General features: G+C 44.5%; 1 protein-coding gene, 1 long non-coding RNA gene and 1 pseudogene across 2 annotated transcripts; 1 reads left to right on the forward strand and 2 right to left on the reverse strand.

Moving 5' to 3' along the window:
- The first annotated feature begins 306 nt into the window (after window positions 1-306).
- Window positions 307-27,107, forward strand: LOC136794610 (uncharacterized). Its single transcript, XR_010841609.1, has 5 exons — window positions 307-743; window positions 1,260-1,360; window positions 2,976-3,210; window positions 3,695-3,796; window positions 27,038-27,107. It is a non-coding gene; the product is annotated as an uncharacterized lncRNA (long non-coding RNA).
- On the reverse strand, window positions 1,429-2,417 carry LOC131761412 (olfactory receptor 13C7-like; annotated as a pseudogene).
- LOC131761404 (olfactory receptor 13J1) lies at window positions 7,710-8,647 on the reverse strand. Its single transcript, XM_059072183.1, is given in 2 exon segments — window positions 7,710-8,068; window positions 8,071-8,647. Coding segments are annotated over 2 exon segments (936 nt in total).
- Window positions 27,108-27,363: the final 256 nt, after the last annotated feature.

The following is a 27,363-nucleotide window of genomic DNA, read 5'->3' on the forward strand; positions in this document are numbered from 1 at the left end:
CCATCAAGGAGCCCACATGGTGGTGAAATACCATAGATGCAAAGCAGAATGGGATAGGTACCGAGTGAAAGATACCAACAAAGTGCTGTGGGACGTAAAGGAAAGAGACACTATTCAGAGTGCACCAGGAAAGGCTGTGTGAGAGAGCTGGTGTCTAAGGTGGCTTGGGAAAACAGCCCCAGGTCTCACCAGAGATCAGCACGAGCAAGACACCAAGGTGCAAGCAGTGCAGACACTGTAGCGAGGGGTCACCGTGTGAAGGGGGTTAGTGGAACATCGGGCTGGAGAAAGTGGGGGGCTGGGTTCCGGAGGGCTTGAACTCAGCTGAAGAACTAGAGCTTCATTCTGTCGTTATGGGGAGCCATTGTAGGTTCTTGAATGAGGCATCAGCCAGTGTCTGGCCAAAGTAGCAGGACAAGCGTGAGTGATATAAGGCGTCTGTTGTAGAGAACAGAGCTGTCGATTGTGGGAGCAGTTGCAGAAGCCTGTGCAAAGCTGGGCCTCTGCCCCTGGTGTTGGGCCTGAAGCTGCTCTCGGGGTGTGTGAATGGGGAGGTGAGGACAGACCAGCACCCAGGAGGACAAACCGGAGCCCGTGTCTGGGCCTCACTGCCTTCAGGCTCAGTGACACTGGTGACCTGCAGAAGGAACTGGCACTCTCTGGCGTGGCGCTGCACTTGGCACGGGCCTCCGAGCAGCTGCAGGCATTGTGGCAGGAGCTGGAGCAGCTGCGACGACAGCAAGGTGAGCCCCAGGCCGGTGACAGCAAGTGAGGGCTCCCACCACGATGGTGCTGCTCCACCTTCGCCTCCCATCTCACGCGGATTTCTCTCGTCCACCCGATCCCAGAACCTTACAGGGAAGGAAACTCTGGGAGGCCCGGTTCCACCCTAGTTAGCTCAACCCAGTCCAAAGCCACCACAAGAGAGCTAACCAGCACTCTCCTGGGATGATGAACCTGGCAGCAGCCTGTGAAGGACAGTTGGTCCGAGAAAAGGAAGCTCTAGAAATTTCCAGTAGCCCCTGGGTGGACTGTAGGGTGGGTGATTGTCACGAGGCTCTTCACAAATTCTTCAGTCCTCCCCCTCCTTCCAGATGCGTGGTAGGTGGGTGTCCCCTCCCCCTTGGTGTCAGCCCTGGTGTGTGCCTTGCCTTGGCCAGTGAGGTGGAAGTGGAAGTAACAGGCCACTTATGAGTGGAAGCTTTAAGAATCAGTGCAGGCTTTGTCATTTTGTCTTTGCCTTTTGCCACTTGGACCAGCGATGTGCCAGATGGTAGCTGCTTTATCATCCTGAGTCCCACAGGGATGAAGGCGATGGTGCAGAGCAGATCCCCCAGCCAACCTCTGATGGACCTGCAGCGTAAGTGAGAAAAAGAACCTTTGTGGTTTTAAGCCACTGAAATTTTGAAGTCATGACTATAGTGTATCCTAGCCTGTCCTGCCTGATAGAGTTAGAGAGCAACAGGAAAAATGGGTCATTTCCCTGGAGAGCAGGTCTCCCCTCAGCAGAGCTATGGCGGCAACTTTCACCTCTGTGTTCCTCAGGCTGTAGATGGTGGGGTTCAGCGAGGATGTCACAACCCCATAGAACAATGCGATAATCTTAGCCAAGTTGGGGTCCTTGGCCTTGGGCTTGAAGTACCTGAAGGAGGTGGTCCCATAGAAAACCACCACCACTGTGAGGTGGGCAGAGCAGGTGGAGAAGGCTTTGTGCCAGCTGGCCGCAGAGGCCACCCTCAGGATGGCAGCAAGGATGAAAACTTAGGGCAGGCAGATGAGCAGCAGCAGGGCCGGCGTCACAACGGTAGTGGCCACCATTGTTAGCAGCACGTTTAGAGAGATGTCCCCACAGGCTAGTTTCAGCACTGCCAAGATCTCACAGAAGAAGTGGTTGATGATGCTGTGGCCACAGAAGGGGAGGCTCCAGGTGAGAGTGGATTGCAGCAGGGAGTTGGCAAAGCCTGTCCCCCAGCTCAGTGCCGCCATCCACCCGCACCTCTGCCTGCTCATGAGCTCTGAGTACCAAAGCGGCTGGCAGATGGTCACATGACGGTCACACGCCATCACGGCCAGGATCGGGCACTCCGTGGAGCCCAGCGCCAAGGTCAGGAATATCTGCAGAGTGCAGCAGGGAAGGAGATGGTGCTTTGGGTTTCCAGGAAATTGATCAGCATGAGAGGCACAAAGGAGGATGTGCCACAGATATCCATGAGGGAGAGGTTGCTGAGGAAGAAGTACATGGGGCTGTGCAGGCGGGGGTCCAGCATGTCCAGCCCGATGAGGAGGGCGTTCCCCAGCACTGTCATGGAGTAGATGCCCAGGAAGAGTACAAACAGCACCATCTCTAGGTTGTGGTGCTCGTGTAGCCCCAGCAGGACATACTCTGTCATGGCCGTCTGGTTGGCTGCATCCATCTCATTCTCCCTCCTTTCCCATCTGGGCCACACGGGTGTTGGAAAAAGCACCAGCTGGCCTGGGAGCCAGGCAACCTGGAAGTGTGACCTGGGACGGGTCAGCCCTGCCTCTGGAATTTAGTCTCACCATCTGTATAATAAGAGAGTGGACTTCAGGTCTGCAAGCCGGCCCTCTCAGCTCTGCAGTTCTGGTTTAATTTTGGGGGAGGCGGGGCCCATTCTAATCACCTAGGCTCTTCTTTCTTCTCCCCTGGGTGGGCTCAGGGGAGACAATAGAGTAGGGTTCACGTTTCAGGTGCTCCTTTGGAATCTAAAGCGTTCTTGCCTGTTAAGAGGAAGCATCATTTCTAGGTTATGACTTCATATGGCTGCATTATGCCCATAGTGTTTCGGATTCATTCACTCACTGAATATTTGTTGAATGCCTACTCTGTGCTAGGTATTGTTTAGGTGCTGGAGCTATAGTTGTATGAAAAATAAGGTTGTAATAACATACAACCTCATAATTTTAGTGGCTTACCACTACAGAGGTTTAGTTCTCATGCTACATGTCCATTGCAGGTTTTCAGGGGGCTCTGTTCCAGGTCATCATCCTCAGAGACCCTGGCTCCACCATCTGGGACATCACCAGTTGTTACGGCTGGGGAAGAACACACCAGAGCATCTCACACCAGAAGTTAAGTGCTCCGACCCAGAAGTGACTTGTATCCCAAATGCCCACAACGCACTGGCCTGTGTAGTCAGTCCTACCACATGCTCAGAAGGAAGAGGACCAGAAACGTTGCAGAGCACTTGGGTACGATGGCATTTCGCAATACACTCAGGAAATCACTCTAGCATCTGTCTGCCGGGCCTCTCTCACCCTGTCATGTCCTGGAAAGTCAGGTAGCCAGAGTGATAGGAAATTGAGTGTCTCTCAGAATCATTGTCTAATCCACTCCCCAGTTTCACCTCTTCTGAGAGGCAAGGGGATGCTATGGAAGGAGCCCTGGACTGGGAGTGAGGGGCCCAGATTGGATTCTTGCCTTTGTTCTGATTCTGCTTTATGACGTTGGTCCAGTTTCTCCTTGAGTGAAATGGAGCCATTCAGTTAGCTTGTCTCTGGTACTCTGTGCAACCTTCAAAACATTCCCTCCTCACATCTTTCTAGCAACTTCCAACCCTGAGGTCTGACAGACCCAGGGTCACTTTGCATGGTAAATCATGTCAATTTCATTGGCTGGTAAATCTAGTTTGAACCATTTAATGCTTATTTTAGGCTTTACACATTATTTTAAAAGGAAGGTGAGGGGCATAACAAGAAGAAGCTCCTGTTACAATTTCCCGGAAATGCCTGGATCTGTGATTCCTGCTTCACATTCCTCGCTGTGTTAGCAAAGCAGGTGAGTGTGGGCTTTGAGGTGAGTCAGAACAACCAGGGCCCATGTCCCGGACCTGCCACTTGCTAATTGTTTTCTCAGCCTCAGCTTCCTTACCTGTGGAGATAAGAATAGTATTTCCTTATGGGGTGATTTTGAGGATCCAGTGAAAGCTCTTAGCACAGAGCTTGGCACATGGTAAGTATTCAGTCAGTGGTAGCTGATATTATTACTATCATTATGTCCCTTCCCCAAGCAGATATTCTGGGTTTTTGCAGATTTTAAAAAAAGTTCATGAGAAGAGTCAACATGCTAGATGGGTTCTCCTTACCTCCTACCTATTGGCCCAGTGGCATTAGTGCAGGCAGGCAGGTGGCTGAAGCAGCTGCCCGGTGAGGTGACCTGAGGCCTGGGAGAGCAGAGCAAGGGAGTACTGAGTTCATTACCAGCAAACACACTGTGCTGGGATGGGCCGGGGGGAGGCCCTGAGGCCCAGCCTCCTGGTCCCTTGCCATGTAGGCAGGTCACGTGCTCCTTGCCCTTGGGGACCTCTCAGTCCCTGCCCAATTTAAAGTTCAAACTCTGCAACTACAAAGGTTTGCACATTTGGCAGCTATGGGGCTTCAGAGACCCCAGGTTCCCTGTGCTTCTCCAGGAGGCCCTGGCTGGGTGAGGAGGGCACAGGAGAGACACTGGACAGAGAATCTGAAGACCAGGTCTCATTGCAGCCCTGCCCCTTGGACCTGAGGCTCGGGCGCTGTGACCCCTGCCCTTGGCCTCGGCGTCCTGGGCTGTGAAATGGGGTGTCTCCTTCCAGGAGTGCTGTGGGGACCTGCACTCATGAAAGGTTAAGGAAAGCAGATTGCTGTACAGGGTGAGACCCCGAGCCCTTGTGAGGGACCATGAAGTCAGGGGTTGAGCCAGGTGCATGAGTTTCTGCAGGTTCCCTTTTCCATTTCCCTTCCCATGTCCTTCTCTTTCCTTCACAATAAAGAATGACAACTTGACACAGTTTAGGGACTAAAAAACAGCCTTAAATAATGCAGCAGCAGTTGCAGATTTTTCCATTATACTATGATTTGTCTCTTGGAATTTTTTTTTGTCAAGGACATAGGTCAAAATAAATATTGGAAGATTGTCCCCACTTATTTTCCAGCTACTTAGGAACAGGGCTGTCTTGCCACCCTGTGGTTGCCCACAAATGCGTCCAAACAAGCTCATCACCACCCTCCCACCCCCTCCAACCTGATTCTCTCATCTTCCCCATAAACTCAGGGTTTCTTTCAGGGTGGAGCGCTATCCACCCAAATAAGCCAGAAGCCCGGGCACCAGTGCACAGTCCCCCTCTCCCTCGGCCACCTCTGCAATCAGCTGAATGTCCCCAAGGTTTCTCAGCTCCGCCCTCTCTGCCTGACTGTCCACCTGGGTCAGGTCCCATGGGTGCCTGGGTTATGGCACCAGCTTCCACACTTCCTGCCCTCAGCCCAGGGCCCTTCTCGTCTGTGCTCTACTCTGGAGCCACATGATCTTCCATTTCTCAAAAATAACATTATTTTTAAGTTCAAAGTGATGTTCATTTTAGAAGTATTGGACAATATTGGAAAGAATAATTAAGGAAACGATATTTATCTGTAACCCCATCAGCCAAAGGAAACGACTATTAGTTCACATTTTGTCTTAATTTTCCAGAATTTTCTACATACATACTTATTCATACATCCATAAGAAAAATACCTTTAAAGAATTGGGATTATACTGAGTACAAAGTTATATCTTCTGCCTTTTTCTATTAATTACAGTGTGAGAATTTCCCATCATCAAATATCCTTCAAAAAATAGGATTTCTAATGGCTGTGTCACAGTCTATCATTGGGCTCCACCAGGATTTATTTAAACATTCTGCTATGCTTGGACATTAAGATACTTACAATTTTTTGTTACCATAAATAATGCTGTGATTAATATCCATATATATATATATATATATATACTTATATATAAATCTTTGCATCTCTAATAATTTTCTCAGACTAATTCCTAGAAGTAGAGGTGTTGCATCAGAAGGTCTGAAGTTTTTAAGTCTCTTGATTCATACCCACAGCTTACTTGGCAGGAAGCTCATATTAACTTATCCCTACCCCCACCTGCAGTGTGTGACATTACCTACTTCACTGCACCGTGGTTAACAATAGACATTAAAAACAATTCTTTGACAATTTCATGGGTGAAGAAAGGTATCTAATCAATGACCTTTCTAAAAGTATCGATAAGTAATGCTTGTAAACCCAAATGTACACAGGATAAAGTCCTAACCCCTGTCATGGCATCAAAGACCTTGCAGAAGGTCTTAGTAGCAGCGGTCACCCTGGCTTGGTCAGGCTGTGAGCTGCGGGGCTGTGCCTCCCTCCTCTGTGCCTCTGTTCTGACCAACCGAGGAAACAGGAAGAGGGACTGGAGGGGAACTGAGGGCTGAAGCAAGGAATGTGCTTACCTGCAGCCAGGCAGCAGGAGAGGTGGCCTGCTGCTTGAGACCAAGCTCAGCTCTCCCATCACATGGACGGTGACACGGAGGCCAGAGGGGGCAGGGAATGGAGATGCTCTCTGAATCTGAGTCCATTTCCTCTGTGTGTTCACTGAGCTCTCAGGAAAGCTGGGAAAAGGCTGAGCACCAGGAAGATGTAGCTATGGCAGGGTTGTAGGGGGTGGGCTAAAGACAGGTAGAGCAGAGTCTCCCCAAGGCCAGGTGAGGCCTGGATGCCGGGCAGGGAGGCCCTGGAAGCTACTGCTGCTAAAAGGGAGACAGGAGAATCCAGGCCCTAAGCTGCTTGGAGTGATTGGTATCCCGGTGGCTGGGCAGGTCTGGAAATCTTGGATGCTGGGGCTCGTCACTGCCTCTACTGTCACCTCTTAAGGCACTAGGTCATGCCTGTCATCTGTGAGCTCCATCTCAGCTCTGCTCAGATTTGGGAAGGACTCCAGGCTCTGCCATTGTCACCCCTACATCGATGTGTTTTCTATTTATTTAAGAAGTCTATCTATCTATCTATCTATCTGTCTATCTATCTATCTATCTATTTATTTATCTGGGGTTGGGCCGGGCTGGACCTTGGGACAGAGTGGAATCCGATACTACTTTCTCTTACAGTAACACTGAAAATAAAGCAGGAGGAGCACAGTGAGAGATGCAGAGTGGGGAGGCTTCCTGGAAGAGGTGGCATTCAAGATGGGCCTTGAGATGGGGGCAGGGATAAGTTAGGAGTGTGGAATTAACAGATACACATTACTATATATAAAACAGAAAAATAAGAACCTCCTGTATATCACATGGGACTATATTTAAAAAAGAAAAAGATGGGCCTTGAGGGTCAGGCAGTCCTTTTATGCGTGGAGCTGCATGCTGGGTGGAGGCTGCCTTGTGGAAGGAAGCAGCAAGGGCATAGAGCTGGGCAGTGCTGGGCAACACTGAGGCTCACGGCTGGCTGGTGTGTGCAGCTGACAGGAGGGAGGCTGTGGGGCACAGGACGGGGAGGGGGTTTAGTCAGGGCCAGCTTGTGGGGTCCTTGAATGCCCCACTGAAGACCTCACAGTTCATCCTGAGAGCTCTGGGGAGCCATCCAGGGGTTTCAGTCAGGAGAGTAACAGGATCACATGTACTTTTCAAAAAGATCCCTCTGGATGCCCCTTGGAGGAGAGACTGGGAGGAACAAGACTGAAATCCTAAGGCCAGACAGGAGGCTGGTGTAAAGATGCAGGCAGTGATGCTGAGAGCGCCCCATGGCTCTGCCGGGGGGAGGAGCAGAGGGGTGATTGTGAGCTCCTCTGTGGCAGGACCAGTGGGACTTGGTGCTGCATTTCTGGGCTGGAGATTCCAGACCCGCAGCCCTCACTGTAAGCTAATGAAGGCCTGGCCTGCTAGCCTGCAGAGCCCTGGCCTCCCTCACCTGTAGGTCCATCTCCTGCCCCACACCTTCCTGGAGGCCTCCGTCACTTCCTTGTTCCTCAGGCTGCAGATGACGGGGTTCAGCATGGGCGTGACCACAGCATAGAGGACCATGGAGGCCTCATCAGAGATGCGGGCCTCCTTGCTCCTGGGTTTCATGTACATGAAGATGACAGTGCCATAGAAAAGCAGCACCACAGCCAGGTGCGCCGAGCAGGTGGAGAAGGCTTTGTGGCGTCCAGCGGTTGAGGGCACCCTCAGGATGGTGGCCAGGATAAGCACGTAGGACAGGCAGATGAACGCCAGGGCCACGGACAGCAGCAGGATGGCACCCACCCACAGGAAGACCTCGTTGCTGACCTATCACCACACGCCAGCTTCAGCACTGCCAGGATTTTGCAGGTGAGGTGATTGACCACACGGTGGCCACAGAAGGGCAGCCTCATGGCGATGACTGTCTCAGTCACTGACTTGAAGAAACAGAGTACCCAGGCGGCTCCCGCCAGCAGCAAGCAGAGCCAGTGGTTCATCAGCACAGGGTACCCGAGTGGCCGGCAGATGGCCAGGTAGTGATCATAGGCCATGATGGCAAGCAGCAGACACTCTGTGGAGCCTGTGGACAGGCTCAGACACATCTGCATTGTGCAGCCGAGAAAGGAGATGGTCTTCTGGGCCGACAGGAGATGGACCAGCATCAGGGGCAGAAAGGTGGACGTGTAGCAGATATCCAGGATAGAGAGGTTGCCCAGGAAGAAGTACATGGGCGTGTGCAGGTGGACGTCCAGCACGCTCACTGCCACAATGGCTGTATTCCCCAGCGGGGTCACCAGGTACATGGCTGAGCACAGAGGGAAGAGCAGGTGCTCCAAGACTGGGTTGCCCGAAAATCCTTTCAGAAAGAACTCAGAGACCTCTGTCCTGTTGACCAGCTCCATACTGCAGGGCCCTGGAGGGCACAGCTGGGAGGCAGGGAAAGAGGGTGCAGGGTGGCAGGGAGCCCACAGAGTCTCTTTAGGGATGAGGTGTATTGCTAGGGTCTTTTCCAGCTCTGACACACTCTCTCTCTCTGACTTTGGGCAGTCCCCATTCTTCTAGGCTGCAATTTATCCATGTGAATAATGAGGATTGACGTGGATCAGAATTTCCCTAAGAGTCTTAATGGAAATGTTAGTTGGCAATCTGAAAAATCAATTTGAAACAACATTGGGTTAATCAAAAGTAAATAATATACTGCAGGACTTCTCAGAGCCTTTAATGCCCCACTGTGATTTGTGACTTTCTGAAAGCAGTGTAGAGTATCTAGTTCCCAAACTTATTTGACCATAGATCCTCCTTTTACAGAGCACCCATTAACCTCCTGCAAATAAGTATTGTACCAACATAGTCTGGGAAACAATGGGCTGGATCAAATGTCCTCAAATCTTAGAATCACTTGGAAAGTTTGTTAAAACACAGTTTTCTGGGCTCTATCCCCAGAGTTTCTAACTCATTAGGTCTGAGTGATGATGCTGCTGTTGGCCAAGGGACCACACTTTGAGAATCACTGGGCTAGGTGGTCTCTGAGGGACCTCCTGGCTTTTAGGAAGCCTCTGAGCTACTTTACACCGTTCCCACTGTTGGGGATGCCCTTCTTTTTCCCTCAGCCTGCAGAAATCTGACTTGTCTCTACAGGTCAGCTCTGGTCTCCATGAATGAAGCACACATTGTGCCTCTCATTGGAGGGGCTCCTGGCCTCTGAGCCTACCAGAGCGCTTGTCCACCTGTCCCCCCATAGGGCCTGCTTCATCAGTTACTGTGTGTGGATTGACCTTCAGAATCTGCCTCCATCGTGTGTTTTTGAGCGAAAATTTGATAGATCTTTTGGACCTGCCCCAAACCTCCTATTTTCTCTGAACCTGAGCCAGGGCTGCTTTGACTTCATGAACTCCTAGGCATGAATGTGGAATATGCCCTGAGAGCTCGTTGGAGCTCCCATTGTGCAGGTAGGGAAACTGAGGCCACACAGCAGATCCCTGGCAAGGCGAGTCTAGAATCCAATCCTCCCAACAACATGACAGCTGCACCATGCTCAGAGCAGATGTTTGCCTCTGTTAAACCCCAAATCTTGTTTGGTCTTTTACTGCACTGGATGAGCGTCTTTCTCCCAACTCCCCACCCTGCGCCTAATCTTCTCACCAGCTAAGGAGCATGACTTAACCTTTCCTTGGTGTTTCAGGCACTTGGCACTATGTCACTAAGCCCTGGGATGCACCGCCCAAGCCTGGGTCTGGGTTAAGCTCCAATTTCCTGTCAATGCCTCCCTTATAGCAGACGATTTCCTTCTCTTAGTCCTCCCATTTTTCAGAATCAAGAAGTGATTGAGTTCCTACCATATGCCAGGCATTGTGCTAGGCATTAGGGGAATGAATGAGAACACGTGTGCCCCCAGGCCACTGGATCCCAAACATTCCCAGGCAGAACTCCTCTCCAGTTCCCACCCGAGCCTCATCCTGCTTCTGTTTGCACGCCTCTAGTGACAGGAAGCGCATTACTCCCTTAGACATAACTTTTCTTCTTTTTTTTGTGCCTTCAGGCCACTCGAAGGATCACAAAATCCTTCCCGATACAGAGTCTCTCCGGGTATCCCTGGGCCTCCACCACCCAGTGAGGCCCAGGCTCGGGGGGCCCCTGTGGACGCTCCTCTCACACATACAAATGCAGGGCCCCGAGCTTTGGGCCCTACCTCAGGGGCTGAGGAGCCTTTTCTGCAGCAAGGAGAGCTCTGACCTTGCCCCAGGTCCACAGATAGGAGGTCTTGCCTCACTTTGACTGTGTCCAGAGACGTCGTGGGGTTGGGGAGCGTGAGCTGTGAGCTCCCTTCAAGTTTCGGCCGGGGAACTCTGAGGCTGGCTTCCTGGAGAGGCACCCTCCCTGGACAGAGTATCGGTAGCAGCAGGTGCTGTGCCAGGGCCGCCTCTTTGCGCGGTTCCGTGTACCACATAGTTTATCCCCTAAAGTCGCTGGCACACATCTGCAGTGATGGTCTACCTGTCTGAGTATATATACACCCACGCAGGTCACCACAAATGCGCCCACCTGTGTGTACAAACACCCGCCTGGCAGCCAGGCCCACACATTCTCCTGTGAGTATATATGCAACACCAGGCTTGTGCATGTATGGGTACATTGGCTTGAGTGTATGTACCTGTGCAGCAGGCACTCTCTCTTTCACACACACACACACATACACACACACACACACACACACACACACACACCGTTAGTGCAGACCCTCGGACCTGTGGCCAGGGCTTCAGTGGACCAGGCTGGACAACTTCCCTCGGGAAGAGGTGTGTGGAGACCAGGCAGGGGCTGTGGAGGTATCACTAGAGAAGCAGCAGCCCAGAGGGCGGGGAGCAAACTCTGTGGGGGGATGAAGCAGGAGGACAAAGAAAGCTCAGAGCAGGGACATGGTCACCAGACCTGCTCAGTGCCTTGTCTGCCTTTGGGCCTGAGTGCTGAAAATCTGAGAATCTGAGCCACCTGCTGTGCCTTCTCTCCTTGGGCTGGGGCTTTCGGGGTGGGGGGGTTGGGCAGTGGGGATGGGGGCAGTGCAGGGGTGGGGGAAGTTGCAGGAAGTGGGGAGGAGGAGGGATGTGGCTGCAGGCTGTGGGACAGACTCGGGTTCCCAAAGCAGGGCCAGGAAGCTTGGTCTGCAGAGCCCACAGTGTCCTTCCTGCCTTCAGATCTCTTCTGGCCAAATGCTATCTGAAAACCAGTTCAAATGCTACCTCTCCGGGGAGCCTTCCTTTATCCTCTCCCAGGCCACCTCAGCCCTCTGTCCTTTGTACATCACGGCCCTGTGTTTGCACCTCCAGAATGGCGCTCACCTCTCTCACCCACTTCCTGCCTGTTGCTTACCCCAGTCAGCCCACAGGTGTGCCACCCCTCTCCCCTCTTCACCTAGATTCTGAAGGCCAAGTTGAAGGCCCCAGCCTGGCCACAGACAACTTCTTCCTGCCTTGCTGCCATTTCCTAGGGCTAAGACAACTTGGGAGTGAGCAGCTGGCTGCCAGATACGAGCTGTTCCTCGCCTGGATGACACATGGCCGAGCTGGGAGGGGTCTTGCAGATCAGCAAGGCCACTCCCTTGTTATATATGGGGGAAATGAAGCTCAGAGAGGGAAAGAGGCTTGCCCAGCACTGCACAGTGAGTTAGAGGGGGAAGCCAAGGCTCCAGGAATTCCCCTGGGGCTCCTGACTCCCAGCCCCTTCCTCTGCCCCCATTTCCCCATGTTTTCACTTACCTTCAGGCTCTTCCAGATCCATGTCCCTTGTTCCCTGGAAAAAGTTGCAGAGACCAGGAACCTTCTCTGGCTGGAACTAGGAGAAAACAGGTCAAAGACGCAGGTCTGAGCCTCCCATATCCAGGGAACCCTGGTGGGCAGGACCCGGAGTTTCACACTGACTCAGCTTTCCAAACTGAGAAGACATGCCTAGGCTTTTGTAGAATTCAGCGAAGTGCTTGCAACTTGATAGACTAACATGGAGCTTTTAGAATTTGGTGGAAGTAGACAAAGTACTTAGAATTCAGCGGAGTTCTTTGAAAATGTGTCAGATTTGGTAGAATTAGGAAATTCTGGTGGGCTCAAGGCTGAATAGGGTGCCTGATAGTTTACTATGGGCAGCCAGGGACCGCCCAACCTGGGCAGCTTCCAGCTCCATGCCAGCTGGCAGCCTCCAGGGCAGCAGGCACCTTTCAAAGCTCCCTGCGCCAAGGGGCTGCACCATCCCCAAGGCAATTTAGAGGGAGAAGAGGAAATGTGCCCAGTTTAGAAACCTTGGGGTGCTTCAGGGATGATGTCTCAAAGACCCAATTACACAGAGTCTACTTAGAAATCTTAATTGGTGTGGAAAAGTTGGAGAAGGTGGCTCAAGGCCAGGGATCCACCCTCACAGGTCAGTCCCCAGCCAGCGCAGGCTGAGAATGTTTACAGGATCAATAAATGAATGAATGGATGCATGCACAATTAAATCAATGCATAAGCAATTCTCGGTGAATACATTTAAAGAGAAAGGAATGAGTGAGTGAACAAATGATAGGCAGGGTTTCTTTCCAGGAGGGTTAGAGGTTTGGGCTCAACTCTCATAGGGATCTTAAGAAAATGCAAAATCTGGAAAGAGTGTAACAGGGGAGGGAACTGGAGGGAGAGACAAAGAGAATTACAGAAGAGCAGAGCAGGGGCGTCCTCACAGGCCATCCTGAACAACCCTCACTGTATGGACAGGAAAACTGCCCTAGAGTAAAGCAGCTGGCTCAGGTCACCTAATGAGGCAGAGGCATGGCCCTGGATTTGTCTGCACTTGAATTGTTTGTCCCTCAGTCAATGCAAAGCAGGTCACCCCGGGTCAGTTAGTGATCGGGTGCCTCTCACCTCCACCCACCCCTCTTCCCAGTCCTCAAAACAGTCATCGTGATGGTTTCTCCTTGAGGTTCCTTCTAGTTTTCTGACTCCACGCCTCTGCGGGCTTAAGGACATCTTTATCAAATAGGGTAATTTTTATTTTGAAACTGGGTATTGTCATTGCTGTTGGATTTTTAACTATTTTAAAATTAAAAGTAATTTTATTAGCTTTTTATTTACTTGTACAAATTGTACATATAGAACGTTCTTGTAAAAAATACAAAGAATGCAGAAGTATATAGTGTTAAAGTGACACTCCGTTTTCATGTCCCCTCCTCCCCACTCCCCAAAGGTGACCAGTGTTATTAATTTTATATATGTCTATCAGGTACTTTTCTGGTCTTTTATATCTGCATATCTACACATAGAAATAGATTTTGTGATCATGTGTAAGCTTGGCTTTTTAGCAGGCTGTTTTGTTGCAGTCTTACTGAAGATAAGTGATATACAACTGCATACATTTAAATCATATAATTTGATAAATTTTAACATGTGTATACATTCATGAAACCATCACCACAATCAAGATTGTGAGTTTATCTGTCATCAGCAATGTTTCCTCACACCCCTTGGAAATCCATTCCCCCCCCCCAAGCAGGCCATCACTGACCTGCTTTCTGTAAATATAGATCACTTGCATTTTCTAGCATTTTACATACATGGGATTATACAGAATGTACTTTTAAAATATGGCTTCCTTTAAAAAAATATGGCTTCCTTTACTCAGTGTAATTATTTTGAGGGTCATTCATGTTGTGTGTATCAATAGCTCTTTTCTAAAATAACATCTTTATTGAGCTATAATTCAAATGTCATACCGTTTCCCCATTTAAAGTGTACAATTCAATAGTTTTTATTATGTTTACAGAGTTGTGCAACCATCATTACAATCAGTTTTAGCACATTTTTCTCACTTCCAAGAGAAACTCTGTACCCGTTAACAGTGACTCTCCGTTTCCCCTCAAGCTTCCTCTGGCCCTAGGCAAACACTAATCTACTTTCTCTACATGTAATTCTATTCTGGTCATTTTATATAAATGAAATCATATGATATGTGTACCTTCGTGACTGGTTTCTTTCACATAGCATGTTTTTAAGGTTGACCTATATTGTAGCATGTATCAGTACTGAATTTCTCTTAATTGCTAGATAAAATTCCACGGTATGTATGTCTTTTTCCATTTGGGCTGCTGTAACAGAATACCATAAACTGGGCAGCTTAATAAAGAGCAGAAATTTATTTTTCATAGTTTTAGAGGCTGGGAAGTTTAAAATCAAGGCTCAGGTAGATTTGGTGTCTGGTGAGAGCCCACTTCCTGGTTCTTGGACTACCGTGTTCTAGCTGTGTCCTCACATGGCAGAAGGGGTGAGGGAGCTCTCTGGGGTCTATTTAATTTAATTTAATTTAAATTAAGTTAAATTTTATTTTTTGGCATTCTCTTATTTTCTTGGTGTTCTTTTTTAAAAAATTTATTTGATTGAAGTATAGTTGATTTACAATGTTGTGTTAATTTCTACTGTATAGCAAAGTTGTGTTAGTGTCTGGTGTACAGCAAAGTGATTCAGTTATACATATATATAATAGTTTGCATCTGCTAATCCCAAGCTCCCACTCCAGCCCTACTGCTCCCTCTCTTTGCAATCACAAGTCTGTTCTCTATGTCTGTGAGTCTGTTTCTGTTTTGAAGATAAGTTCATTTGTGTCATATTTTAGATTCCACATATAAGTGATATTATATGGTATTTGTCTTTCTGGCTTACTTTTCTTAGTATGATAATCTCTTGGTCCATCCATGTTGCTGCAAATGGCATTATTTCATTCTTTTTTATGGCTGAGTAGTATTCCATTACATATATGTACCATATCTTCTTTATCCATTCATCTGTCAGTGGACATTTGGGTTATTTCCATATCTTGGCTATTGTAAATTGTGCTGCAATGAACATTGGAATCTTTTTGAATTATATAGTTTTTTCCAGATATGTGCCCAGGAGTGGGATTGCAGGATCATATGGCAGCTCTGTTTTTAGTTTTTTGAGGAACCTCCATACTGTTTTCCATAGTGGCTGCACCAGTTTACATTTCTGGGGTCTATTTTATAAGGGCACTAATCCCATTCATGAGGACTCAACCTTTATGACTTAATCATCTCCCAAAGGCCCCACCTCCTAATATCACATTAAGGGTTAGGATTTCAACATATGAATACTTGAGGGACACAAACATTATCTATGGCAATGGATCTTTTAATTTATGCATTCATCCTTTGATGGACATTTGAATTTCCACTTTTTGACTGTTATGGATAATACTGCTATGAACGTTCATGTACAAGTTTTTGTGTGGACATATGTTTTCATTTCCCTTGGGTACATACCTAAGAGTAGAATTGCTGGGTCATATGATAACTCTATGCTTAACCTTTTGAGGAATTACCAGACTGTTTTCCAAAATGGCTGCACCATTTCACATTCCATCAGCAATGTATGAGGGTTCCAATTTCTCCGAAACCTCACCAACACTTGTTATTATCTGCCTTTTTGATTATAGCCATCCTAGTGGATGTGATCTCATGGTGGTTTGCATTTTCTTGATGACAAGTGATGCTGAGCATTTTTGTGTGCTTATTGGCCATTTATATATCTTTTTTGGAGAAATGGTTATTCAGATCCTTTGCTCATTTTAAAATTGGGTTATTTGTCTTTGCATTATTGTCCACTGTTTTCAAAAGCACATTTAGGATTAACTTCTCCTCACTGTTTCAAATAGAGTCAGTTCCGTTGAGGGAGAGCTTTGGAATTTTCTCTTCTTATAGACTGCCTCTTCCCCTTAACTAAGTCTCTGAGCCACTGCTGGGTGAGGGGTAGTAGCCTCTGGTCTTCTCAACTTGTCTCTCCCAGTGCCCTGAAAGCTGGCATGGGTGAGATTGGAGCAAGTATCCTCTGGCTGCTGCATCTGGGGTAGAGCCTCCACCCTATGAGTGGAGACTCAGGGGAGGAAGGGAGCCCCCAATTTCTCAGCTGCACTGACCATAAATTTAGCCTCTGTGACTCAGAGTTGGAGGGGATGAGAGATACTGGTGGCCTGCCTGCCCCATGATAAATGTTTTCTATGCATTTTGAAAAAATGTGTATCCTGCTGTTATTGGGTGAAGTGTTCTATAAATATCAGTTATGTCAATTTGGTTGAGAGTGTTGTTCAAATCTTCTGTATTTTTACTCATTTTCTCTCTACTTGTTTTTTCAGTTATTGACGGAGAGGTGATGAAATCTATGGCTGCGGTTAGAGATTTGTCTATTTCTTCTTCTCTTCTGTCACTTTTTCCTTCATGTAGTTTGAAGCTCTGTCATTAGATACAGGAACTTTTACTATTGTTACATCTTCTTGATGAATTGACCCCTTTGTCATTTTCAAATGATACTCTTTATCACTGTTAATATTCTTTAAAATCTACTTCATATGCTATTACTATAGATTTGGGTCTTTAAAAATTTGATCTGACAACCTCTGCCTTCTAATTGGGATGTTTACACCATTTACATTTAAAATGACTATGGAAGATGTAGAGAACAAACGCATGGATACCAAGGGGGAAAAGAGGGGTTGGGATGAATTGGGAGATTGGGATTGACGTACATACACTAATATGTATAAAATAGATAACTAATGAGAACCTGCTCTGTAGCACAGGGAACTCCATTGTACAGTAGAAAGTAACACAACATTGCAAAACAGCTATACTCCAGTTAAAAAAATATAAAATAACTATGAATATGGTTGGGTTTAAATCTTCCATCTTGCTGTTTATTTTCTATTGCCCCACCTGTTATTTTTTTCCATTTTTAATTTTGTTCTGTATTCTTTTGGATTAATTGAGTATTCGTTATGATTTCATTTTATCACCTGTATTGGCATACTAGTTATTTATTTTTAGTGGTTGCTTTAAGTATAACCTATCAGTTTACCTTTAATTAATATTGTACCTCTTCACCAATAGAGTATAAACCTTTTAACAATACACTTTTATTTCCCCCCTCTTGGGCTTTGAGCTATTGTTGTCCTATATTTTCATTCCACTTATGTTATATATCCTGTAATACCTTATTACTTTTGCTTTAAATAGTGAATTATTATTATTATTATTTTTATTTTTATGCGGTACGCGGGCCTCTCACTGTTGTGGCCTCTCCCGTTGCGGAGCACAGCCTCCGGACGCGCAGGCTCAGCGGCCATGGCTCACAGGCCCAGCAGCTCTGCGGCGTGTGGGATCTTCCCGGATCGGGGCACGAACCCATGTCCCCTGCATCGGCAGGCGGACTCCCAACCACTGCGCCACCAGGGAAGCCCTAAATAGTGAACTATTTTTATTTTTATTTTTATTTTTTCGGTATGCGGGCCTCTCACTGTTGTGGCCTCTCCCGTTGTGGAGCACAGGCTCCGGACGCACAGGCCTAGCGGCCATGGCTCACGGGCTTAGTTGCTCCGCGGCATGTGGGATCTTCCCGGACCAGGGCACGAACCCGTGTCTCCTGCATCGGCAGGCGGATTCTCAACCACTGCGCCACCAGGGAAGCCCAGTGAACTATTTTTAAAAGAAGTTTAAAATTTAGAGGAGAAAGTCTTTTATATTTATTCACATATTTTACACTTCCAGGACTCTTAATTGCTTTGTGTAGATCTAGATTTCTTTCTGGTATCACTTTTCTTTTACCTGAAGGAATTCTTTTAACATTCTTGTAGATATGGTCTACTGGTGATAAAGTCTCTCAGCTTCTGTATGTTTGAAAACATTTTTATTTTGCCTTCATTTTTGAGAGGTAGTCTCGCTTAGTATATGATTCTGACAGTATTCCCCCCACCCTCCTCCGTATTTTAAAGATGTTGCACTACTGTCGGGCTTGCATTATTTCTAACAAGAAATCTACCTCCATTCTTATGTTTGTTCCTCTGCATAATATGTCTTTTTCTTTGGTTGCTTTTAATATTTTTCTTTATCATTGGTTTTAAGCAATTTGATTATTATATGCCTTGGTGTAGTTGTTTTCATGTTTCTTCTGCTTGAGGCTTGTTGAGATTGTTGGATCTGTGGATTTGTAGTTTTCATCATACTTGAAAAATTTTCAACCATTGTTTTCTCACGTTATTTTTTCTGTCCACCATTCCTTTTCTTGTGATTCCAGTTGTACTTATATTAGGGCACTTGAAGTCTTCCCAAAGCTCACTGATGCTCTGCTCTTTCTTTTCTTTTTCTTCTTTTTTTTTTTTCGGTTGCACCACACAGCTTGTGGGATCTAGTTCCCCAACCAGGGATTGAGCCCTGGCCTTCAGCAATGAGATCGCGGAGTCTTTACCACTGGACCGCCAGGGAATTCCCAGTTCTTTCTTTTCTTTTTCAGTTTTTTCCCCTCTATGTTTCATTCTAGATAGTTTCTATTGCTATGTCATCAAGTTTACCAATATTTTCTTCTGCAAGCTCTGGTCTGCCATTAATCCCATCCAATGTATTTTTGTTTTAAAAAAAAAAACCTTTAAAATGTTTTAGGTTGGCAGGAGAATTCCAAGATAGTACATAGATTTCCTGTATACCCTTTACCAAGCTTTCTCTAATGTAAACACCTTATATAAATGTAGTGCACCTATGAAAACTAAGAAATTAGTATTTTTACAACACTATTAATTAAACTAAGGCTTTATTCAAATTTCATCAATTTTCCCACTAATGTCATTTTTCTCTTTCTGGGGCCAATCAAGGGTACCTGTTGCACTTAGTCATCCAACGTATTTTTAATCTCAGAAATTGTATTTTTCATCTTTAAAAGTTCTATTTGGGTCTTTAAAAAAAATTCTGTCTTTCCTTAATGTGTGAAGCTTGCTTTTAAATAAATTACAATATAGACATATACAGTGTAGACATTTCAATATACTTGTTTCTTTTAAGATGGTACTTAATAGTCTACTGTATAAATATACTAAAGCTTATTTGACCATTTCCTGTTTTAAACATTTAGGTTATATCCTAATGTGTTTTTCTTTTGCCATGCAAACAATCTGCAAAGAATATGATTTTATGCAGCTGTTTGACACACATACAGATATTTTTCTAGGATAGCTGTGTTGATAGGGAATTATTGGATCAAAAGTGTAATTACTTAAATTTTTGGAAGATGCAACCAAATTGCCCTCAGAAATGCTGTCTTCTTTTTTAAACATCTTTACTGGAGTATAATTGTTTTACAGTAGTGTGTTAGTTTCTGCTTTATAACAAAGTGAATCAGTTATACATATACATATATCCCCATATATCTTCCCTCTTGCATCTCCCTCCCTCCCACCCTCCCTATCCCACCCCTCTAGGCGGTCACAAAGCACCGAGCTGATCTCCCTGTGCTATGCGGTTGCTTCCCACTAGCTATCTATTTTACGTTTGGTAGTCTATATATGTCCATGCCACTCTCACTTTGTCCCAGGTTACCCTTCCCCCTCCCTGTATCCGCAAGTCCATTCTCTAGTAGGTCTGTGTCTTTATTCCCCTCTTGCCCCTAGGTTCTTCATGACCATCTTTTTTTTAGATTCCATATATATGTGTTAGCATATGGTATTTCTTTTTCTCTTTCTGACTTACTTCACTCTGTATGACAGACTCTGTGTCCATCCACCTCACTACAAATAACTCGATTTCGTTTCTTTTTATGGCTGAGTAATATTCCATTGTATATACCTGCCACATCTTGTTTATCCATTCATCTGTTGATGGACACTTAGGTTGCTTCCATGTCCTGGCTATTGTAAATAGAGCTGCAATGAACATTGTGGTACATGACTCTTTTTGAATTATGGTTTTCTCAGGGTATATGCCCAGTAGTTGGATTGCTGGGTCGTATGGTAGTTCTATTTTTAGTTTTTAAGGAACCTCCATACTGTTCTCCATAGTGGCTGTATAAATTTACATTCCCACCAACAGTGCAAGAGGGTTCCCTTTTCTCCACACCCTCTCCAGCATTTATTGTTTGTAGATTTTTTGATAATGGCCATTCTGACTGGTGTGAGATGATATCTCATTGTAGTTTTGATTTGCATTTCTCTACTGATTAATGATGTTGAGCATTCTTTCATGTGTTTGTTGGCAATCTGTATATCTTTGGAGAAATGTCTGTTTAGGTCTTCTGCCCATTTTTGGAAGAAATGCTGTCTTAATTTAAGTCTCCAAGTGTGCAACAGTACTAATTTCTCAATACCTGATAGATGCTGTGTGTTATCAGCCTTTTATATTTTCTGTTATGATGGATGAAAACGGATACCATATTGTTTTATTTTGCCTTTATCTGATTACTAATAAGGTTAGGTATAATTTCATGCTTCAACTTTTGCTGTTAAATTTTTTCCTTTTGTTAACTGTCTTGATATTTTATGCCCATTCTTCTAATTTTGAAGAATACTGATTTTCTAAGCATCCCTTATGTATTCTCTATGATATTCCTTTGCCTATTATATATGTGGCAAATATTTCCTGTCATTTGGCCTTTTACAAAAAGGTGCCTTTTTGTTACATAGAAGTTTGTTTAAGGTGCCTTTTGTTACATAGAAGTTTAATGATTTGGGCTAATTAAATTTCTCTCTCCTTCATTTCTCCAAGGTTTTAAATATATTTTCCTTTCTGTACTTTATTCTAGTACTTTTAAAAAGCTTTGTTTTTTAATTTCACTCTATTTTATCTGGATTTATTTATTTATCTATTTATTTATTAGCAAGATAGGGTAAGTTTATTTACTTGCCTCAGCAGAATTTATTGTAAAGGTAATCCTTTTTTCAGTATTTAAAAATGCCATCTTTATCAATACTAATTTCTCATATATTTATGAGTCTCTTTCTAGACTCACTGTTATGTTCTAAAGAAATTTTTATTGTCTTTTACTGTCCTCATACACACTATTTTATTTAGTTACTATAGATGTGTAGAGTGTATTGATATCCACTAGGGCAAATTCCCTCTTACTAGCCTTTTCAATAATATCTTGGCTATTCTTTTATTTATTTATTTATCTATTTATTTATTTTTGGCTGCGTTGGGTCTTCATTGCTGTGCGCAGGCTTTCTCTAGTTGCGGTGAGTGGGCTTCTCATTGTGGTGGCTTCTTTTGTTGCGGAGCACGGGCTCTAGGCACACGGGCTTCAGTAGTTGTGGCTCGTGGGCTCTAGAGTGCAGGCTCAGTAGTTGTGGCACACAGGGTTAGTTGCCCCACGGCATGTGGGATCTTCAGGAACCAGGGCTTGAACCTGTGTCCCCTGCATTGGCAGGCGGATTCTTAACCACTGCGCTACCAGGGAAGCCCATTTTGGGTATTGTAAATTTTCTTTTCTAGAAAAATTTTGCAATCAGTTTGTCAAATTTCATAAAAATTCTTCTGAGATTTTGCCTTTAATTTATCAACTAATTTGGGGGCAGAATTGACATTTCCGTAAAATCAGGTTTTCCCATTCAGGAACATTGTCTTTCCATTAATCCAGGTCTTTTACTATGTCCTGATCACATAGCTCTCTCCTAACATGTTAATGACGTGCTTTTCATCGATATATTTCCCATGTTGAACTCTCTTTGTATTTCTGGGGTAAACCCTTCTTCTTCATGGTGTTTCATTCTTGTCGGTGCAGGATTGATTTGGGGTGAGCTGAAGGCCTCCAGCTCCTGGGCTCCACCTGGTGGGCACTAGGCCGTTCTTCAGGACTTTTGGGGATGGATGTTGGAATAGCTGTGAGGCCCTGAATTCCAGGGCTCAGGCCTAGGCAGATCCCTATGACAGCCAGATGATAGATCTAGGAATCTGGTAGACATAAAATCAGTGTGTCCCAGCTATGTGGCTCTCTATCCTGCCACCTTGGGCTCAACTGGTTTCTTACTGCTCAGAGACCCTGAGAGAAGAGACCAAATATGTATTAAAACAGTCTATATTCTCTCAGAATCCAGCAGTCTGTTCACTGACATGTCCTTTCTCTAAGCTTTATATTTATCTTTATGCCGTTTTTTATGAGGGTAAACCCTCAAATACAATTTCGTTTTTACGAATCTGGATGCCTTTTCATATCAACAGACTTACAAATCAGAAAACTATGTCCCAACTTTGGTCCGGAAAGTAAGCTCTTGAGTCTTTGGCACCAGCCTAGTTTGGAGCACAGAAGTTGTTTAGAGATCTCACTGAGAGTTGTCGGAAATAGAACTTGTGTATGTTTAAATGAAAATAAATTCTTAACAGCGGTGAAAAATCAGTGAGAGTGAAACCACACTCCCTCTTGGGTGGGACTCAAAGCCAGCCAAAACTCAGACTGGGACTCAAACCCATGGGCTTGGACTTGAAACCACCCACGCCTCAGATTGGGGCTTGAACCCACAATCCCTGACTTAGGAGGGGGACTCAAACCCACTGACTTTTAATTGAAACCTCTCACCCGATGTCAGGACTTACTGAAGCTCGGGTCTTTTTATCTCAGTGGAGAAAGAATTCCACCAGAGGCAAAGTGGCAGGCAAAGAGTGAGTTTATTAGCATAGGATGCTTTTAAGAAATGCACACAGGTAGGTGAGAAGGCTCTGCCCTGAGGACTGAGAGGGCTTTATTTTTATAAACAAAGGAAAAGTGGGAAGGGGGAGAAGACAATCTTCTTTCTTATTTTTGGGCAAATGTCAAGGCTTATATCTTAGTTCCTCCTTTGTCCTATACAGTTAAACCGGGACTCTCAGGGCACTATTTAAATTATATGTGTATTAGTAAAAGGGTGGTAACATATACTAAAATATGATAATTCATCTCAGGTTTCAGTATAATGTCCTCTTTCACCTATATTTCTGTCTTGACTACATGTAGAAATGCTACTCTTCAAGGACTATTAACTCCCTGACTTCATGTAACAAGATTCAGACCCCCTATCTACGGTCTTGTGGTCCCCCCCAGTCATCTCCCACCGCCACCCCCGACCCCCGTGGCATGCGGGATCTTAGTTCCGTGACCAGGTATTGAAACTGTGCCCCCTGCAGTGGAAGCATGGAGCCTTAACCACTGGACTGCCAGGGAATTCCCTATTGTCTTGTGTTTTACAGGGTTTGTGGCTTGAGTTTGTCTGGCACTTGTATGCACCTGGTTTTCTTTCAAGGTAGTGTAGATTGTTGCTAGGTTACTGGATGTTTTTTCTTGAGTGGTCATTAGCTTACAACAGTCTCCCAAACTCCCTAAAATTCTCTTTCTGCCTTTAATTAGTGGGATTCCTTTCTTTTTTTTTTTCTTAATTTATTTTTTGGCTGCGTTACATCTTCATTGCTGTGCGCAGGCTTTCTCTATTTGTGGTGATTGGGGGCTACTCTTTGTTGCGGTGTGCGGGCTTCTTATTGCGGTGGCTTCTCTTGTGGATCACAGGCTCTAGGCGCACAGGCTTCAGTAATTGTGGCATGCAGGCTCAGTAGTTGCGGTGCACGGGCTTAGATCTTCCCGGCCCAGGGATCGAACTCATGTCTCCTGAATTGGCAGGCAGATTCTTAAAACCACTGAGCCATCAGGGAAGTCCCCTAGTGGGATTTCTAAACTGACTAATTATCCTACTCTATCCCTATCAAGAGTGCCACCAGCAGACCAGAAATGTGGAGGAATTTCTGAAAAATGGTAAGAAAATTAGGTTAGATTGCTAGAGGAAACCACAGCTAAACAAAGTAAGAAAGGGATTACTGCAATAAAGGGAGTGGTCTGGGGGGCAAGCTCAGCTCAGAGGCAACAGTTACAAGGAGCAGGAGGAAGGGCCTGAGACCACCATCCAGATGACTGGTAGGGACTCTAATTAGCAGCAAGTGGGCAGGTCCAGGTAGTGGGCATCAGAGATAGTTGCCCTCAGACTGAGTCAGTAATTGTTAATTCTTGGACAGGAGACTACGTTCCTGGAGGAATGGGGGAGCCACCAAGCCCAGACGATATCCTCTCAGTAACACCTCCAGCCCCTACATCATGATTCCTGGAGATGGTAAATGGAAACTGAATCCACAGACAGGCCAATAGGGAATCTTAAATAAGATGAACCTACCATGTGGAATTACATGGTATTTGTCTTTTTGTGACTGGCTTATTTCACTTAGCATAATGCCCTCAAGTTTCATCCATTCTGTAACATAATGTAGAATTTCCATATTAAGGCTGAATAATATTCCATTGTATGTATGTACCACATTTTATGTATCCATTCTTTGCTTAATGGACTCTTGGGTTGTTTCCACGTTTTAGCTGTTGTGAATACTGCTGCTATGAACATGGTGTACAGATATCTCTTCTAGACCTTGCTTTCATTTTGGGGGGTTATACCCTAGAAATGGAATCCTAGATTGTATGGTAATTCTTTTAAAATTTTTTTAAAAATTATGCTTTTTTCCACAGTGGCTCTACCTTTTTATATTGCGGAGCACAGGCTCTGGACGCGCAGGCTCAGCGGCCGTGGCTCACGGGCCCAGCCGCTCTGCCGCATGTGGGATCTTCCCGGACCGGGGCACGAACCCGTGTCCCCTGCATCGGCAGGCGGACTCTCAACCACTGCGCCACCAGGGAAGCTCCCTTTCTTTTTTTTTTTATAGTAGCCATCCTAATGTGTGCGAGGTGGTATCTCATTGTAGTTTGGATTTGCATTTCCCTAATGATTAGTAATATTGAGCATCTTTTTATGTGCTTATTGGCCATTTGTGTATCTTCTTTGGAGAAATGTCTCTTCAAGTACTTTGTCCCTTTTTGGATCAGATTGTGGGTTTGTTGTTGAGTTTTAGAAGTTCTGTGTATATTCTGGATATTAATCCCTTATCATATATACAATTTGCAAATATTTTATCACATTCTGTGGGTTGCCTTTTTACATGGATAGTGTCTTTTGATGCACAAAAGTTAAAACTTTTTACAAAGTCTAATTTGTCTATTTTTCTTTTGTTACCTGTGCCCTTGAGGTCATATGTAAGAAATCATTGCCAAATTCAATGTCCTGAAGCTTTTGTCCTATGTTTTCTCCTAAAATTATTATTGTTTTAGGTCTTACATTTAGGTCCTTGATCCATTTTGAGTTAACTTTTATATAGGGTGTTAAGTAAGGGTCCACCTTTATTCTTTTTCATGTGGATATCCAGTTTTCCCAGTACCATTTGTTGAAAAGACCATCCTTTCCCCATTGAACGGTCTTGGCACTCTTGTCAAAAATTATTCGACCATATATGTGAGGGTATATTTCGGGGCTCTATATTCTATTCCATTTGTCCATATATCTGTCTTAATGCCAATACCACACTGTTTTGATCACTGTAACTTTGTAGTAAGTTTTGAAATCAGGAAGTGTGAGTCCCCCAGTTTTTTTATTTTTCAAGATTGTTTTGGCTATTCAGGGTTCCTTGAGATTCCATATGAATTTTAGGATGAGTTTTTCTATTTCTGCAAAAAAAGTCATTGGGATTTTGGTACAAATTGCACTGAATCTGTAGATTGCTTTGGGTAGTATTGACATTTATACTCTATTAAGTCTTCCAATCCATGAATATGGGAAGTGTTTCCATTTATTTATGTCTTCTTTAGTTTCTGTCAGCAGTGTTTTTTAGTTTTTATTGTACAAGTCTTTCACCTCCTTGGTTAATTCCTAAGTATTTTATTTTATTTTTTTATGCTATTGTAAATGGAATTGCTTTTGTAATTTCCTTTCAGATTTTTCACTGTTCATGTATAGAAATGCAACAGATTTTTGTGTGTTGACTTCGTATCCTGGTGCTTTCCTGAGTTCATTTATTCATTCAAACAGCTTTTTTTGTGTGTGGAGTCTTTAGGGTTTTCTACTTATAAGATCATATCATCTGCAAAGACAGATAATTTTACTTCTTCCTTTTCAGTTTGGATGCCTTTTATTTCTTTTTCTTATTTCTTTATTTCTATTTCTTACTTCTAATTGCTCTGGCTAGAACTTTCAGTACCATGTTAAATAAAAGTGGTTAAAGCAAGCATCCTTGCCTTGTTACCAATCTTAGAGGAAAAGCTTTCAGTTTTTCACCATTGAGTATGATGTTTATTGTGGATTTTTCACATGTGATAATTATATTGAAGTAGTTTCCTTCTGTTCCTATTTTGTTGAGTGTTTTTATCCTGCAAGGGCGTTGAATTTTGTCAGATGCTTTTTCTGCATCAATTGAGATGATCCTGTAGTTTTGTCCTTATTTTGTTGACATGGTGTATTACACTGATTCATTTTCATATATTGAACAATCCTTGCATTCTAGGAATAAATCTGACTTGGTCATGGTGTATAATTCTTTTAATGTGCTGTTGAATTCAGTTTGCTAGTATTTTTATTGAGGATTTTTGCTTCTATGTTCATCAGAGATATTGGCCTGTAGTTTTCTTTTCTTGTGGTGACTTTGTCTGGCTTTGGTATCAGGGTGATGCTAGCCTCTTAAAATGAGTCTCTAAGTGTTCCCTCTTCTTCTATTTGTTTGTTTGTTTGTTTGTTTTTTTTGGAAGAGATTAAGGATTGGTTTTAATTCTTCTTTGTTTGGTAGAATTCACCTGTGAAGCCAACTGGACCTGGGCTTTCTTTGTTGGGAGGTTTTTGGTTACTGATTCAATCTCCTTATTTATTATTGGTCTGCTCAGGCTTTTTAATTTCTTCTCAATTCAGTTTTGGTAGGTTGTGTGTTTCTAGGAATATATCCGTTACTTTTAGGTTATTCAATTTGTTGTGTATAATCGTTCATAATAACCCCTTATACTCCTTATGCCTGGAGCCAAGCCCTTGGGTGTCCCTGACTGTCCCAGCTGTTTTTCTACCCTTAAGGAGATATGAATTGGATTATGTGATTCAGTACCCCAAGAAGTTCCTTGTTCTTGCCTCCACAGAAATAACGGTGCTGACTTCTCTGGGTTGGAGAACAGGCCTCAAAGTCCTCATCCAGAGGACAGAAACAGGTGTGTCATTCTTTCTCTACTTTTGGGTTTCTCAACAGGTATCCTACTGGTGTTTTGTTTTTTTTTTTTTTTTTTTTTGCTAATATTATTCTTTATTTGATAACTTAAAAAACAATACATATTAGTTATATATCACTTGTAAGAGAAAAAAATGATAAGCTCCTGCTTTCAAACATGTATTTTATGTTCTGTTATTATTTTAATCAGAGATTCTAACATTTAATTAATATATTCTTCCAATGTACTTTTTTTTTTTT

Source organism: Kogia breviceps, chromosome 8, assembly GCF_026419965.1.
Source record: "Kogia breviceps isolate mKogBre1 chromosome 8, mKogBre1 haplotype 1, whole genome shotgun sequence".
NCBI lineage: Eukaryota > Metazoa > Chordata > Mammalia > Artiodactyla > Physeteridae > Kogia > Kogia breviceps.